The sequence below is a fragment of the Schistocerca piceifrons genome, chromosome 1 (genome assembly GCF_021461385.2).
Source record: "Schistocerca piceifrons isolate TAMUIC-IGC-003096 chromosome 1, iqSchPice1.1, whole genome shotgun sequence".
In the NCBI taxonomy this organism is placed as follows: Eukaryota; Metazoa; Arthropoda; class Insecta; order Orthoptera; family Acrididae; genus Schistocerca; species Schistocerca piceifrons.
In genome coordinates, this window is record NC_060138.1 from 647,788,271 (window position 1) to 647,803,735 (window position 15,465).

General features: G+C 47.1%; 1 protein-coding gene across 2 annotated transcripts in view; it reads left to right on the top strand.

Moving 5' to 3' along the window:
- The window catches only part of LOC124805170 (AMP deaminase 2), a 467,688-nt gene that overhangs the window by 140,538 nt on the left and 311,685 nt on the right, over positions 1-15,465 (top strand). The window contains exon 1 of one of the 2 annotated variants that reach the window (XM_047265667.1): positions 1,887-1,957. The exons of the other annotated variant lie outside the window; for it this stretch is intronic. Within the exon in view, the coding sequence (XP_047121623.1) occupies positions 1,900-1,957 (58 nt within the window). The 5' untranslated portion in view covers positions 1,887-1,899. Of the gene's footprint in view, positions 1-1,886; positions 1,958-15,465 lie in introns of those variants that run through there. 2 annotated transcript variants of the gene reach the window in all.

The following is a 15,465-nucleotide window of genomic DNA, read 5'->3' on the forward strand; positions in this document are numbered from 1 at the left end:
ACAAAATTTGGGTGCATAAATCCTGAGAAATCAGTACCCAGAACAACTACCTCTGGCCGTAATAACGGCTTTGATACGCATGGACATTGAGTCAAATAGAGCTTGGATGGCGTGAACAGGTACAGCTGCCCATGCAGCTTCAACACGATACCACAGTTCATCAAGAGTAGTGACTGGCGTATTGTGACGAGCCAGTTGCTCGGCCACCATTGACCAGACGTTTTCAATTGGTGAGAGATCTGGAGAATGTGCTGGCCAGGGCAGCAGTCGAACATTTTCTGCATCCATAAAGGCCCGTACAGGACCTGCAACATGCGGTCGTGCATTACCCTTCTGAAATGTGTTTTGCAGGTATCAAATGAAGGGTAGAGCCACGGTTCGTAACATATCTGAAATGCAACGTCCACTGTTCAAAGTGCCGTCAATGCGAAAAAGAGGTGACCGAGACGTGTAACCAATGGCACCCCATACCATCACGCCGGGTGATATGCCAGTATGGCGATGACGAATACACGCTTCCAATGTGCGTTCACCGTGATGTCGCCAAACACGGTTACGACCATCATGATGCTGTAAAAAGAACCTGGATTCATCCGAAAAACTGACGTTTTGCCATTCGTGTACCCAGGTTCGTCGTTGAGTTCACCATCGTAGGCGCTCCTGTCTGTGATGCAGCGTCAAGGATAACCGCAGCCATGTTCTCCGAGCTGATAGTCCATGCTGCTGTTCGTGCAGATGGTTGTTGACTTGCAAACGTCCACATCTGTTGACTCAGGGACCGAGACGTGGCTGCACGATCAGTAACAGCCATGCGGATAAGATGCCTGTCATCTCGACTGCTAGTGATACGAGGCCGTTGGTATCCAGCACGGCGTTCCGTATTACCTTCCTGAACCCCACCGATTCCATATTCTGCTAACAGTCATTGGATCTCGGCCAACGCGAGCAGCAATGTCGCGATACGATAAACCGCAATCGCGATAGGCTACAATCCGACCTTTATCAAAGTCGGAAACGTGATGGTACGCATTTCTCCTCCTTACACGAGGCCTCACAACAACGTTTCACCAGGCAACGCCGGTCAACTGCTGTTTGTGTATGAGAAATCGGTTGGAAACTTCCCTCGTGTCAGCACGTTGTAGGTGTCGCCAGCGGCGCCAACCTTGTGTGAATGCTGTGAAAAGTTAATTTTTTGCATATCACAGCATCTTCTTCCTGTCGGTTAAATTTCGCGTCTGTAGCACGTCATCTTCGTGGTGTAGCAATTTTAATGACCAGTAGTGTATTTACTGAAGGAGGTACAGAAATCCAAACCACTGTGACACTTGGTTCTTCAGATTACATAAATGAAACGCATTGTCAGGAGTGAAAATCTTATAAATTCGTAAAGAAAGTCCTATGTTGGATTTGTTTACTCACTGCTCTATGCAGTGAAGCATCGTACTTCTCTTCGTTCGTGCGCTTTTACGATCACTTCGTGGTCTGAGAAGGGGAGGGGTCGGGGAGGGGTCGGGGAGGTAAGCGGCGGAGAGTGTAGATGGGTGGAGAGCACGGGTGGTAGAGGTATCCTTGTTAGTTTTCGGTAGATACTACTCTGTTCTACACATTGTGTCTAGAATTAGAAATTAGTGATTTCTCTTCTACTGCGAGGGCAGAGTGGGGCGTGTGCGACCGTAGGATGTTTTACGTGCGTGGCAGTGACGGTGGCTTCGTGACTCGCCGGGCGTCCACGTCGAAAGTGAGAGGTGCGACTGCGAAGTTTGGCCGGCGTACCTCGGAAGTCCGCAGCGGGCGTTCGGCCAGCGGCCATTGTCAGCTAAGAATAGTCAGCCAGACGTAGCCGATGAGCGCCGCTTGCGCCGCCGGCGCGGCCAGTGGCAGTGCAGCCTCCGCCCAGACATGTGTTCGCGCGGCGTTCTCAGCATGGCCGACTTCACGGACGACGCCGACAACGGAGGTGAGTCCAGCGCCGTGGAGCGCTCCAGCGGCCGGCCGGCGCGCCAGGCGGGGGTCGATCCGCTGTCAGCCTCCAGTCTGGTTCCGTTGGCTATCTGGACCAATAAACAATGACGGCCCCTATAGCAGCGAAATGTCAACGCAAGGACACACACACACACACACACACACACACACACACACACACACACACACACACACTTATTAGATTTTGAAACTTCACCCGACGACGACTCTTACCTTCTTGTCCCCTCCCATACAACCTCTTCGTTGGAACTTGTTTCCTCGTCGTACTAAAGCAAACAACCCTTCTGCCTTCATCGTACGTTTATCACTGAAATGATTTATTTGATACGCTACGGTCGCAGGTTCGAATCCTGCCTTGAGCATGGATATGTGTGATGTCCTTAGGTTAGTTAGGTTTAAGTAGTTTTAAGTTCTAGGGGACTGATGACCTCAGATTTTAAGTCCCATAGTGCTCAGAGCTATTTGAAGCATTTATTTGCCAACCAGTTCGTATTGGCTTTTAACCTACATTCTCGAGCACTACATATAGATATACTTCCTTTTTTCCAGCACTTATGCATTTTTACGCCCGCCTCTGGGTGAAGCAAGACAGTTATGAATTTAGCGAGAATGCGGTTCAAATAAAATTAAGAACAAAAAAAGTTACCTATTTCCGATGGTTACGTTCTTTTCAGCCAGTGAATGTTGGCCTTTTGCAGTAGTGAAAAACCTGTGCATCATGAATTGTTTAAGTATCGTATCAGTTGAACACCTAAAAACCACAGTTGCTACACCAATGGCCATTAAAATTCCTACACCACGAAGATGACGTGCTACAGACGCGAAATTTAACCGACAGGAAGAAGATGCTGTGATATGCAAATGATTAGCTTTTCAGAGCGGTGGCGACACCTACAACGTGTTGACATGAGGAATGTTTCCAACCGATTTCTCATACACAAACAGCAGTTGACCGGCGTTGCCTGGTGAAACGTTGTTGTGATGCCTCGTGTAAGGAGGAGAAATACGTACCATCACGTTTCCGACTTCGATAAAAGTCGGATTGTAGCCTATCGCGATCGCGGTTTATCGTATCGCGACATTGCTGGTCGCATTGGTCGAGATCCAATGTCTGTTAGCAGAATATGAAGTCGGTGGGTTCAGGAGGGTAATACGGAACGCCGTGCTGGATCCCAACGGCCTCGTACCACTAGCAGTCGAGATGACAGGCATCTTATCCGCATGGCTGTTACTGATCGTGCAGCCACGTCTCGAACCCTGTGTCAACAGATGGGGACGTTTGCAAGACAACCACCATCTGCACGAACAGTTCCACGACGTTTGCAGCAGCATGGACTATCAGCTCGGAGAACATGGCTGCGGTTACTCTTGAGGCTGCATCACAGACTGGAGCGCTTGCGATGGTGTACTCAACGACGAACCTACGTGCACGAACGGCAAAACGTCACTTTTTTCAGATGAATCCAGGTTCTGTTTACAGCATCATGATGGTCGCATCCGTGTTTGGCGACATCGTGGTGAACACACATTGGAAGCGTGTATTCGTCATCGCCATACTGGCGTATCACCTGGCCTGATGGTATGGAGTGCCATTGGTTACACGTCTCGGTCACCTCTTGTTCGCACTGACGGCACTTTGAACAGTGGACGTTACATTTCAGATGTGTTACGACCCGTGGCTCTACCCTTCATTCGATCCATGAGAAACCCTACATTTCAGAATGATAATGCACGACCGCATGTTGCAGGTCCTGTACGGGCCATTCTGGATACAGAAAATGTTCGACTGCTGCCCTGGCTAGCACATTCTCCAGATGTCTCACAAATTGAAAACATCTGGTCAATGGTGGCCGAGCAACTGGCTCGTCACAATACGCCTGTCACTACTCTTGATGAACTGTGGTATCGTGTTGAGCTGCATGGGCAGCTGTACCTGTACACGTCATCCAAGCTCTGTTTGACTCAATGCACGGGTGTATCAAAGCCGTTATTACGGCCAGAGGTGGTTGTTCTGGGTACTGATTTCTCAGGATCTATGCATCCAAATTGGGTGAAAATGTAATCACATGTCAGTTCTAGTATAATATATTTGTCCAATGAATACCCATTTATCATCTGCATTTCTTCTTGGTATAGCAATTTTAATGGCCAGTAGTGTAGATTTCTGTTGAGTGCCCGAGTACGGTAAAACTATCGATACTAATAACACTTCGGAGCAAACTGTTATCGGAGATTTGTTCCAGTGAATAATCTTGAATATGATGTAACATGGAGATTAAAGGACGCACAAAAAGCCGGATAGTTGGCCGATCTCCGAATAACGAGGAAAGCAGTCTGTAGCATCCAAATACGCTCGAATGTCTAGCGAACACACCCGTATTTTTTAAACTCCCTTTTTTACATGCGTGTATAGACCGTCAAAGTAAGTTTGAAAATTATGTAATACTAACTTCAGTAGAATTATCTTAGGTGCTTTTTAGAGGTTACTCGAAAGCTGAAACATTCTCTTATCCAATACAAAAGTAAACATCTTCCCTTCCGAGCAGTGCAGCCTGCTTTGTGCAGCGGAACATGACAGAAACTCATTTTTCCGTTTCGCGGAACACCAGCAGCAGTAACGCCACGGTACCGCTGACCGGTGCCAAGGTCGTAGCCACGCGGCAACAACCGAAAGTTGAGTCAGCTTCTAGTCGTTGGCCTTGCAGAGCCCAAATGACGAACGAATTTGATCTCCTCCGTTGCGTTTATGAGTTGTGCGTGATGTCTTAAAAAGTTGTGGTAGCTGGTGCCGGCAAGAGCGCGACGTTATTTTTAGACTGCCATACACACTCTCGTACGAATTATTTCCGACTGCGCAGCCAGATTGTACTCCTTTACACTCCGGGCATACCTGTGGAGTGGTACTAAGAATGTGAAAATAACGAAACAAGATTGCTTGCTACTAATACCTTCACCTTTAGCCTGTCTTGTGACAATTGATTGCTAATAGGATGAGTATTCTTGGTTGTGAAAATAAAATAGTCCTCATTTTCATCATGATCATTCGCCAGTTCAGACCATCTCACGGTTTCGCACCAGTATCTAAGTGTCGTCATGCCCTCTTATGTTGTAATTGCTTTCTCATTCCTCATTATCTCTGTCATAACGTACATCACAAATGACAGGGACATTGCAAACGAAACAGCTCTACAGTGTTTAGAATTATGCAACACGTCTTATGCTCAAAAACTGATTTTTTTGTTTTTGGACAACGAAAATCTCGTCTACAAAAATCATCATGGAGTCCGCAGATAACTTAAGAAACTCAGCTCACTCTGTTCATCCATGAGATCCACAGACTGTAGAGAAGGACACTCAGGCAGGTACTTGACTTCTGGAAGGCATTTGATACCGTCCAGCACTGACGTTTAGTGAAAAAAGTTCGAGATTATCGAGTATGAGGCCAGACTGCAACTGGACTAAAGTCTTCCTTGCAGATAGAATTCAAACTGCAACTGGACTAAAGTCTTCCTTGCAGATAGAATTCAACACGTAGCTCTTAACGGAACAAAATCGACAGACGTAAATGTAATTTTCTGAGTACCCCAAGGAAGTGTGATAAGACCGTCACTGTTTATAATGTATATGAATGATCTAGTAGAAAACTCCGAAGCTCTTTAAGATTGTTCGTAGGTGATGCGGTTGTCTATAAGGAAGCAGCAACGCCAGAAGACAGAATCGATTTCCAGAATGACCTGCAGAGGATTGATGAATGGTGGAGACTCTGGCAGTTGACCCTGAACATAAATAAATGTAACGTACAGCGCATACATAGGAAAGAGAGGTCCACTTCTGTACAACCACACTACTGATGACAAATTGCTGGAAAAAGTATCTACCATAAAATGATTACGACGTAACTATCCAGAGCGACCTTAAGTGGAATAACCATATAAAACACATAGTACGAAAAGCAGATCCCAGACTGATATTCACTGAAAGAATCTGAAGGAAATGTAACTCCTCCACCAAACAAGCAGCGTACAAGGCGTTTGTTTGTTAGTCAGATTCTTGTTCATCAGTCTGGGACGCTCACCAGGCTTCACTGATAGAAGAGATAGAGAAGATCCAACGAAGAGCGGCACGTTTCGTCACGGGTTCGTTTAGTCGGCGCGAGAGCGTTACGGAGATGTTCAACAAGCTCCAGTGGTAGACGTTATAAGAGAGTCGTTCTGCATCACGGAGACGTTTACCACTGAAGTTTCGAGAGAGCACTTTCTGGAAAGAGTCGGACAACATACGAGGGGTACCCAAAAAAACATAGCAATTACTTTCCAAAAGCTATACATTTTCAAATGCTGTACATTTTCAAATTGCTTACAAAACCACCTCATGCCCTTCAAAATACTGTCCAGGACAAGTAATACATTTGTACCATCGGTGCTTCCACTGTTCGAAACATTTTTTGCAATCATCTCTAGAAATGGCTGACAGCTCCTCCCTCGTTTTTTTCTTGACTTCTTCGGTTTTTTCAAATCGGTGTCCTTTCATGCCCCTTTGCATGCGTGGAAATAAGAAAAAATCGCACAGAGTTAGGCCAGGCGAGTAATGTGCGTGGGACAGCGGAACCATACCATTTTTAGTCAAAAACTAACAGACATGGCTGTGTGTGCAGGTGCGCTGTCGTGGTGGAAGAATCAGTCTCCTGTGTGCCATAAATTGTTTGAACCGAGCTCCAAGATAACTCATTAATATCTGACAGTTTATCAGTTGTCTGTCAACAGTCTGTGAGCCCAAGCTATTGAATTTTTTTCAATATTTTCGTCGATTCGGACAGTTGATGGACGTACAGAACGAGGTTTGTCATCAGTCCACGTGTCGCCATTTTTAAATCGGACAAACACTCGTACACTTGAGTTTCTTCCCATACCGTCATCTTGGTCACTTGTTTTCAACATTATATCAGTTTCAGCAGCATTTTTGACGAGTAGAAAACAAAATTTCACAGCTGCACGTTGTTCACTTAAACTTGCCTCATAAAAAACGAAACAAGAACAAAACAGCGCTAGCAAAAACACTCACAGCAGATGAACAAAACAAGCCAGGTCGACAACACAGGCGGCACTGAACTGGGATGAGTTGCGCTACGCGCGCCTGTTGGCAGAAGTGCGTACTACACAAGCTCCGCCCACGGCAATAGCCCCTCGTATTACTTCCTCCGACACATATCTCACGAAATTATAACGACGAGAAAATAGAGCGCGTTATTCGCGACTGGGACAGGAAAGTGGGAAGGGGGGGGAGAGGAGGAATCAGTTAGTGATTCCGGAAGTACCCTCCACCACACACCGTCAGGTAGCTTGTGGAGTATGTAGATGAAGTGTAAACTCCCCCGTAGAGTGGAAGTTTTTATTTATTAATCAATTAGAGCCAGGTCGGTAGCTTAAACAAATACTTCGTCAATCCTGTGATGATCCCGGGGTTAGATTCGTTGACCTGCACTGTTGGATGTAGAACAATGAGATGCTCCTGAATAGTATGTGTTTGCTCTATGATCAGGCAGCAGCTACGCGGGTTGTAGAATACATCAGGCGTACATATGACTGTTTTTGGGTTAGGAAAAGCTCTCTGTAGGGTCGACAAGCAGTTACGCGTAGTATGCAATAGGGCAAGAGTGGACGATCTGTAGGTGATACAGAGGGTCATCCTGAAAGGCCGAGAAAGGAAACGTACACCTAGTATCAGTAAACTGTAGAAGCGGCCTGGATAAAATCACTTATTTATCATCGCTTCTTAATGGTAGTAACACTCACATGGTACTTGATTTGAAAGCTGTGCGACACCAGCAGTAAATAACAGCGAACTCTTAAATTTCGATTGGACTACATATCGGAAAGATATACTGGAGTGCAATTGTGGTAATGTAATTTCCGCTGCAGTAAATTCACTAACTTCTTATGATACAAATACAGAATGCAAACGTGGGATAGTCTGTGTGTAGTTAAATGTCAGAGGTGGATACCCACATTAAATGAACGAAAAATAGAAACACTTTGGAGAAAACTTGAAAAACTGGTCCATAAACCCACCGAGTAGCGGGAGATCTGTATAAGCCGAATATTGATAGTAAGACATACTCGTTCAGAACGGGAGTTAATATATTTGTTTCACTATATTAAACCTCTCCCCGAAAGTAAACATATACATCAATGACCACTGGTCTTAAACCAAAAGGTAACGGAAGATGGGAAGATATTACTGTGTATCGAGTGAAGCAAGAATATGATTAGAAACTATTTAAGCAGACATGTGCCAACGTTCAGCTTGGGACTGAGAATACGGAAGTATCTTAGGTTCAGATGGCTCTGAGCACTATAGAACGTAACATCGGAGGTCATCAGTCCTCTAGAACTTAGAACTACTTAAACCTAACTAAATAAGGACATCACGCACACCCATGCCCGCGGCAGGATTCGAACCTGCGACCGTAGCAGTCGCGTGGTTCTGGACTGAAGCGCCTAGAACCGCTCGGCCACCGCGGCCGACGAAAGTATCTTAGGCCACATCTTGGATGAGATTGTGCCGTGAAGATAACGACATTAAGAAATTACTACGAAAACATTCAGTGATTGTAATTTAATATCTTAACTGCGAGTTTGAAAAATAAAAAATCTCCAAAAAGCTTCTATAAAGTATTTATTCTATCGATTTTACGTATTTGGCTAGTCGATAATGATGACTTAAGGGTGAAACTGTAAATTCTGTTTCGAAAAATTATCCACCGAAATCGATCACAAGGCAGTAGCCACTGTACGGGAGGGTCGCAGGTCGGATGCGAAGTACTAGACACTGTTATCATATTCACGATGAAGGCTGTTTAAGTCCCTGTCCGGACATCTAGATTTCGATATTTCTAATCACAATTTTACTTAAAAAAAAACATTTATTTTTCGACGAATAGTGACGTTTCAAACTTCATTGTTTTATTTTTTACTTCAGTGTTTAATAATTAAGCCTGCCTTTGTTTACCCATTAGTGAAGAAACAGTGTTTAGTTGTGTTAACGAAATATGTTCATATTTAAGTTACTGAGAGGTTTACTCACCTGAAGGCTACATAAATTAAGAAAAAATAGCTAAAGGCGAATTCTTTAGAAAAGACACGCCCAGTATCCTTTCCAAATACCACTCTCTAACCATCGCGTCGTCGATGGGATGACACACCTTAATCTTCCGTTCAGCCTCACTCACTTCTTACTAGCACCAATTTGGAAACCACTAGGGGACTCGCCACTCTTTTGCGGGTTCGTGCTCGGCTACCACGGGGCTATTCTTTTTCCCCTCCCTTGGGGAACGTGTATGGGGTGCTACTGGGAATGTTCTGCATTGTTGTCGCTGACATAAGAACAGTCTCACCATTGTCATTCGCTCCCTTTTCCTATCTTTGTTTCCCTTCTTCTCTCGTTCCTCCGCTTCGGCGTTTTGAGTTTCCTCTTTTTCTTCTTCCACCCTGTGCGTTCCTGAAGGCCGGCCCACGCATCTGACGTGAAATGGTTGACTGGGTAACGCGTAATTCCCAGCCCCAGGTCGACAGGTAGGGTTCGCACGTACCCCCTGATACAGGCCAGGCCCACGGAGGGGTGATTGCCTGAGCTGCAACCTTCCCAAATTGCCGATTGGTCCCTCCATCAGGTATTCGGGAGGTGTGACCTGAGGTGTGAACAACACCTAAGGTAGGTGCGACCCCCTTGTGAAGGGGGCCCCCAGTTGGAAGGACCGCGCCATCGGAGACGCAGGCAATCATGGGGGATTTTCCCGCAATGAGTGAATCATCTTCCCAATCAACGTCCACGAAACGTAAACGTAATGAGGCTAACGATTCAATGACCCTTCCCACTGCACCACAGTTCCTCGTGGTCTGACAGACTGAAGACAGTCAGTCCTTCACCACGGTAAATCCGTTTATTATTCAGAAAGGTGTTGATGCAATTGTCGACCCTGTGAAAGCCTGCTCTCGTTTACAGAATGGTACTTTGCTTTTGGAGACTACTTCTGATTCTCAAACACAATAACTGCTCGCCTCCTCGCCTCTCCACAGCTGCCCTGTTCATGTCGAGGCCCATGACACTTTTACTTCTTACTGTGGTGTCATTCACACTAAGCTTCTTGAGCGTCTAACCGAGGCCGAAATCCAATTTTACTTCTCTGATCAGAGTGCCATTGCCGTCCATCATGTAATGAAAAAGATAGATTCCTCCTTAGTGTCCAACCACACTCTTTTTCTCACCTCTGATACAGTGGTGCTTCTGTCCAAGATCAAAGCAGGCTATGAAATTATCACACTCCAGCCACACATTCTGAACCCGATGTGCTACTACCAGTGTCATCGTTTCAACCACACTAAAACGTCTTGTCGATACCCAGCCAAATGTTCAGAAATGGCTCTGAGCACTACGGGACTCAACACCTGAGGTCATCAGTCCCCTAGACTTAGAACTACTTACACATAATGACATCACACACATCCATGCTCGAGGCAGGATTCGAACCTGCGACCGTAGCAGCACCGCGGTTCCAGACTGGAGCGCCTAGAACCGCTCGGCCACCGCGGCCGGCAGCCAAATGTGTAACCTGTGGTAGGGATGTGCATGAGGGCGATTGTCCGCTTCCTTCTCCCCACTGTATCAACTGCAATGGCGGCCATAACGCCTCCTATCGGGATTGTCCCACATATCTTGATGCGAAGGCTGTCCAAGAGATCCGGGTAAAGGAAAAAGTGCCTTACCCAGTCGCTCCCAAGTTATTGGCTAGTTGCAAACCCCGCTCCTTCTGTCTGGCACCTATAGTTCTATTATTATTACCCCTCGCTCCATGAAGGACACTGCCACACAGACATGCGACCTCCAGTTCAGCTCTTGAGGCTGTGAAATCGCCAAATGTCAAGATCACATCGCCATCCCCCCATCAAGCTGTGCAACAAGTCATCAAACTCTCTCGTCAAGGGGCGAAGCCACCAGCTACACAACCAGTAGGCCAGAAATGTCAGGAGTACTCCCATGAAGACTTCCTCCATCCCTCCAGCCAAACAACAGAGTCTTCCTCTAACCAGAAAGACTCGAAGTAGTCAGCCAAAGGCAAACAGTCTTCTCCTTCGCCGAAGATCCTCTTCAACAGTGTCGCAACATAATACCTTAGCCCGGCTGGCCTCTGTGTCGCTGGTGCGCACCGCCAGCCGTTTTTCAGCGGTGGACTCCACAGACCGACTGCACAAGTTAGCCAATGCTTCCGTTTACCCCATGGAGCAGGAACATCCTGCTTCCGTACCCTGTACTAGCGACTCTTCACAGGCTGTCACTCGGCTGTCGCCCAGGAGACACCCCTACATCTCTTCCTCATCATGGAGCTCATCCAATGGAACCTTCGCGACCTTCAGTCCCACAAAGAGGATTCATGTTACCTTCCGTTCGGAAAGTGAGTGCACTCAGCGACTGTTATGTGACATAAATTACAGGGTGCAGCAATCAGTCGTCCTTTTTCAGATTTTATTAAGCAAATCCAGATTTCGGTTAGTAGCTAGCCATTCTCAATGCACTATTTTCTGTTGTCAGTTCTGACTGACGCCCGAACAACAGGGACTTACATGCATTGACAATAGAAAATAGTGCATTGAGAATGGCTAACTACTAACCGAAATCTGAATTTGCGTAATAAAATCTAAAAAAGGACGACTGATTGCTGTAATCTATAATTTATAAGACAAAGAGGATTTACGGCTGCTTTTAGCATCGCAGCGTCCCCTTGTATTATGCCTTCAGGAAACGAAATTGGGCCCACACGACCGCTTTGAGCTTTCACATTTTTTCCGGTTCGTTTTGACCTTCCCCTTGAGGTCGGCATTCCATCTCATGGGGGCGTCATGCTGCTCATACGGGATGACATTCATAGTCAACCCATCTCCCAGACTACCGATCTTCAAGCTGTTGCAGTTCCCCATCTGACTTTTTCGTACCATTTATGACCCTTTGTCATTCGATGTCGCCAGGGCAGACTTCCTTCAGCTTACTGGGCAGCTAACGCCCCAATGTTTGCTACTCGGGGACTTTAATGCACATAATCCCCTTTGGGTTCTCCCAGGAACTGTCAGAGAGGTACCCTCTTGGGTGACCTTAAACAACTTAACCTCTTCTGCCTTAACACTGGAGCATCCGCTTTCCTTTCCGACTCATCGCACACCTATTCCCATTTGGACCTATCCTTCTACACTGCCCAGCGTGCCCGTCATCTTGAGTGGTCCGTTTTTTCTGACACTTACTCGAGCGACCGTTTCCCATTTGCTATCCGTTTGCTGACTCCTACCCCATCTGCGTGCACACCCAAATGGCAGCTTACTAAAGCTGACTGGCAGCTTTACTCCTCCCTGGCGACCGTCGAGGAACAAGATTTCCCCAGTTGTGATGATCAGGTGGAATATCTCACAAACATTATCCTTACTGCTGCAGAACGTTCCATTCCTCGCACTTCCTCTTTACCACGTTGTGTCCAAGTCCCTTGGTGGACTGAGGCATGCCGCAACACGATTAGTGCATGGAGAAGTGCTCTTCGCGTTTTTACCCGTCATCCTACGACGGCAAACTGCATTCTTTATAAACAGATGCCTGCAAAGTATCTTGACGTTCTTAGGGATAGCAAAAGAGCTAGCTGGATTTCATTCACTAGTTCTTTTAACAGTTCCACCCCTTTCTCTGTCGTGTGGACCAACCTCCTAAGGGTCTGTGGGACCAAGATCCATTGCCCTGTTTCCGACCTGACAGTGGCAGACGTTGTTATCGTGGACTTTATTGCTATCTCCAACACCTTGTGCCGACATTTTGCGGACGTTTCGAGCTCTTCCCACTATTCCCCGCCTTCCCCATTGGAAACAAGCGGAGGCGGCTCGGGCGATAGCCTTCTCTTCTCAGAATCGTGAGTGCTACAATACCACCTTTACTATGAGGGAGCTAGATCATGCTCTCACTTCATTCCTATCCTCTGCTCTAGGGCCAGACGCTGTCAACATTCAGATGTTGCAACACCTTTCTCTTACGAGCAAGCACTTCCTGCTTAACACATACGACCACATCTGTGCAGAGGGCACATTTCCCGGACGTTGGTGTGAAGCCACCGTCGTACCCATACCTAAGGCCGGTAAGGACAAAAACCAACCATCTAGCTAACGGCCCATATCTCTTACCAGCTGCATTTGCAAGGTGATGGGACGTATGATTCATGCCCAGCTAGTATGGTGGCTCGAGTCTCGCGATTTACTGGCGAATGTACATTGTGGTTTTCAAGCGCGGTGTTCTGCAGTTGGCCATCTCGTTACTTTGTCGACTCATGTCATGAATGGTTTACTGCGGAAATCCCAGACTGTGGGCGGGTTTTTCGATCTGGAGAAGGCCTACGACACCTGCTGGCGACCTAGTATCCTCCGTACTCTTTACACGTGGAGGTTCTGTGGCCACCTGCCCTGTTTCCTTCAGCAATTTTTAAAAGACAGAGTTTTCAAGTCGCGTGTGTGTTTTGCCTTGTCGGACATCTTTATCCAGGAAAACTTTGTGCCTCAGGGTTCCGTCCTGAGCGTCGTCGTCTTCGCTATCGCCATTAACCCTATAATGGCCTGTCTCCTGCCGTCATCTCCGGCTGCCTTTTTGTTGATGATTTTTTCCATCTACTGCAGTTCTCCACGCACCTGTCCCACTGAGCGGTGTCTTCAGTGATGTCTTGATTGTCTTTACTCCTGGAGCATCGATAATGGCTTTCATTTTTCCACTGACAAAACCGTATATATGAATTTCTGGCGGTGCAAATGGTTTCTCCCTCTGTCTTTACATCTTGAGCCTGTTGCCCTTTTGTTCATGAAACTACGAAATTCCTGGGTCTCATGCTCAATAGGAAACACTCTTGGTCCTCCCAAGTGTCTTAACCTGGCAGCCCGCTGCACGCAGTCCCTCAGTGTCCTACGTGTGCTCAGTGGCACTTCCTGGGGTGCCGATCGAACCATCCTCCTCCGTTTGTACCGGTCCCTTGTCCTTTCGAAATTCGACTATGGTGCTTTGTTTATGCATCTGCACGTCCATCCCTCTTACGCCGTCTCAACATTATACCCCAGCGTGACATCCGTTTGGCCACCGGCGCCTTTTACAGTAGCCCGGTTGAGAATGTATACTGAAGCTGCTGAACCACCACTGTCCTACCGCCATGACATTCTTCTCAGCAGGTGTGCATACCGTTTGTCTGCCATGCGTGGCCACCCATCGTATGCCGCTTCCTTCGATGATTCCTATGCTTGCCTGTATGGGGCGCGTCCCTCTTCTGTTACCTCCTGGAGTCCACTTTCGGCACTTGCTACGGCGGCTTAACTTCTCTACTTGCAACTTTCCCGGTGGGTGTGAACCCCTCACCACCTTGGCTTGGTGAAGCGGCCCACGTTAACCTTGGCCTTCATTCGCTTCCTAAGGACACTACTCCAGCCTCGGTCTATCTTCTCCAGTTTCACGACTTTCGCATGGAACTTCGCGACAGTACCTTTGTATACAATGATGGCTCTCGGACTGACTGTGGGGTCGGGTGTGCCTTCGTTATTGGCACCCGTGTCTTTTGATATCGGCTTCCACCACACTGCTCAATATTTATAGCCGAGCTCTTCGCCCTGTATCAGGCCACGGAGTACATCCGGCCGCACAGACTTTTCAATTGTGTGCTGAGACTCACTCATCGCCCTTCAAAATCTATGTGCGCTGTACGCCGCCTATCCCTTACTGCAGCGGGTCCAGGAAAACTGTCACTTGCTCACTCTTGGTGGAGCCATTGTGAGGTTTCCTGGTCATGTCGGTCTTCCAGGAAATGAGGCTGATGACGCTGCTGCCAAGGCTGCAATTCTCGTTCCTCAGCCCCCTAGTTTCTATACTCTCTCCGGTGATCTCTGTGTTGCTGCCTGTTAGGAGGTGGTGTCTCTTTGGCGTCGCCAATGGTCCACCCTTCACGGGAATAAGCTCCGGCGTATTAAGCCTCTGCCAGCACCTTAGACGACCTCCTTTCGACCCTTCTGCCGGGAGGAGGTCATTTTAACCAGGCTGCGTATTGGGCACTGTCTTTTTAGCCCACCACTTTGTACACATTGCATTCAAGTTTTTACTTTCCGCCACTACCTGACGGGATGCGCATTTTTTTAACCGTTTACATTCCCTCTTGGGTTTGCCGCTTGAGTTATCGGCCGTTCTAGCAAATGACGCGCGGGCTGTCGACCCCGTTTTACTTATGGCGAAGGCCATTTAATTTTTAGTTTGGATCTCCGTTTCTGTATGGTGCTTCTTTTAGCCCTTTCTCCACGTGCCTGTTTCTAGCTGTCTTCTCATACGTCAATTGGGACTGACGTATAGTCGATTTTTAACTCTGTCTTCGTGTTCTATAGTTTTGACTTGGGCACTTATGGCCCCAGTTGTTTTTTGCGCCCTAAAGCAAAACAA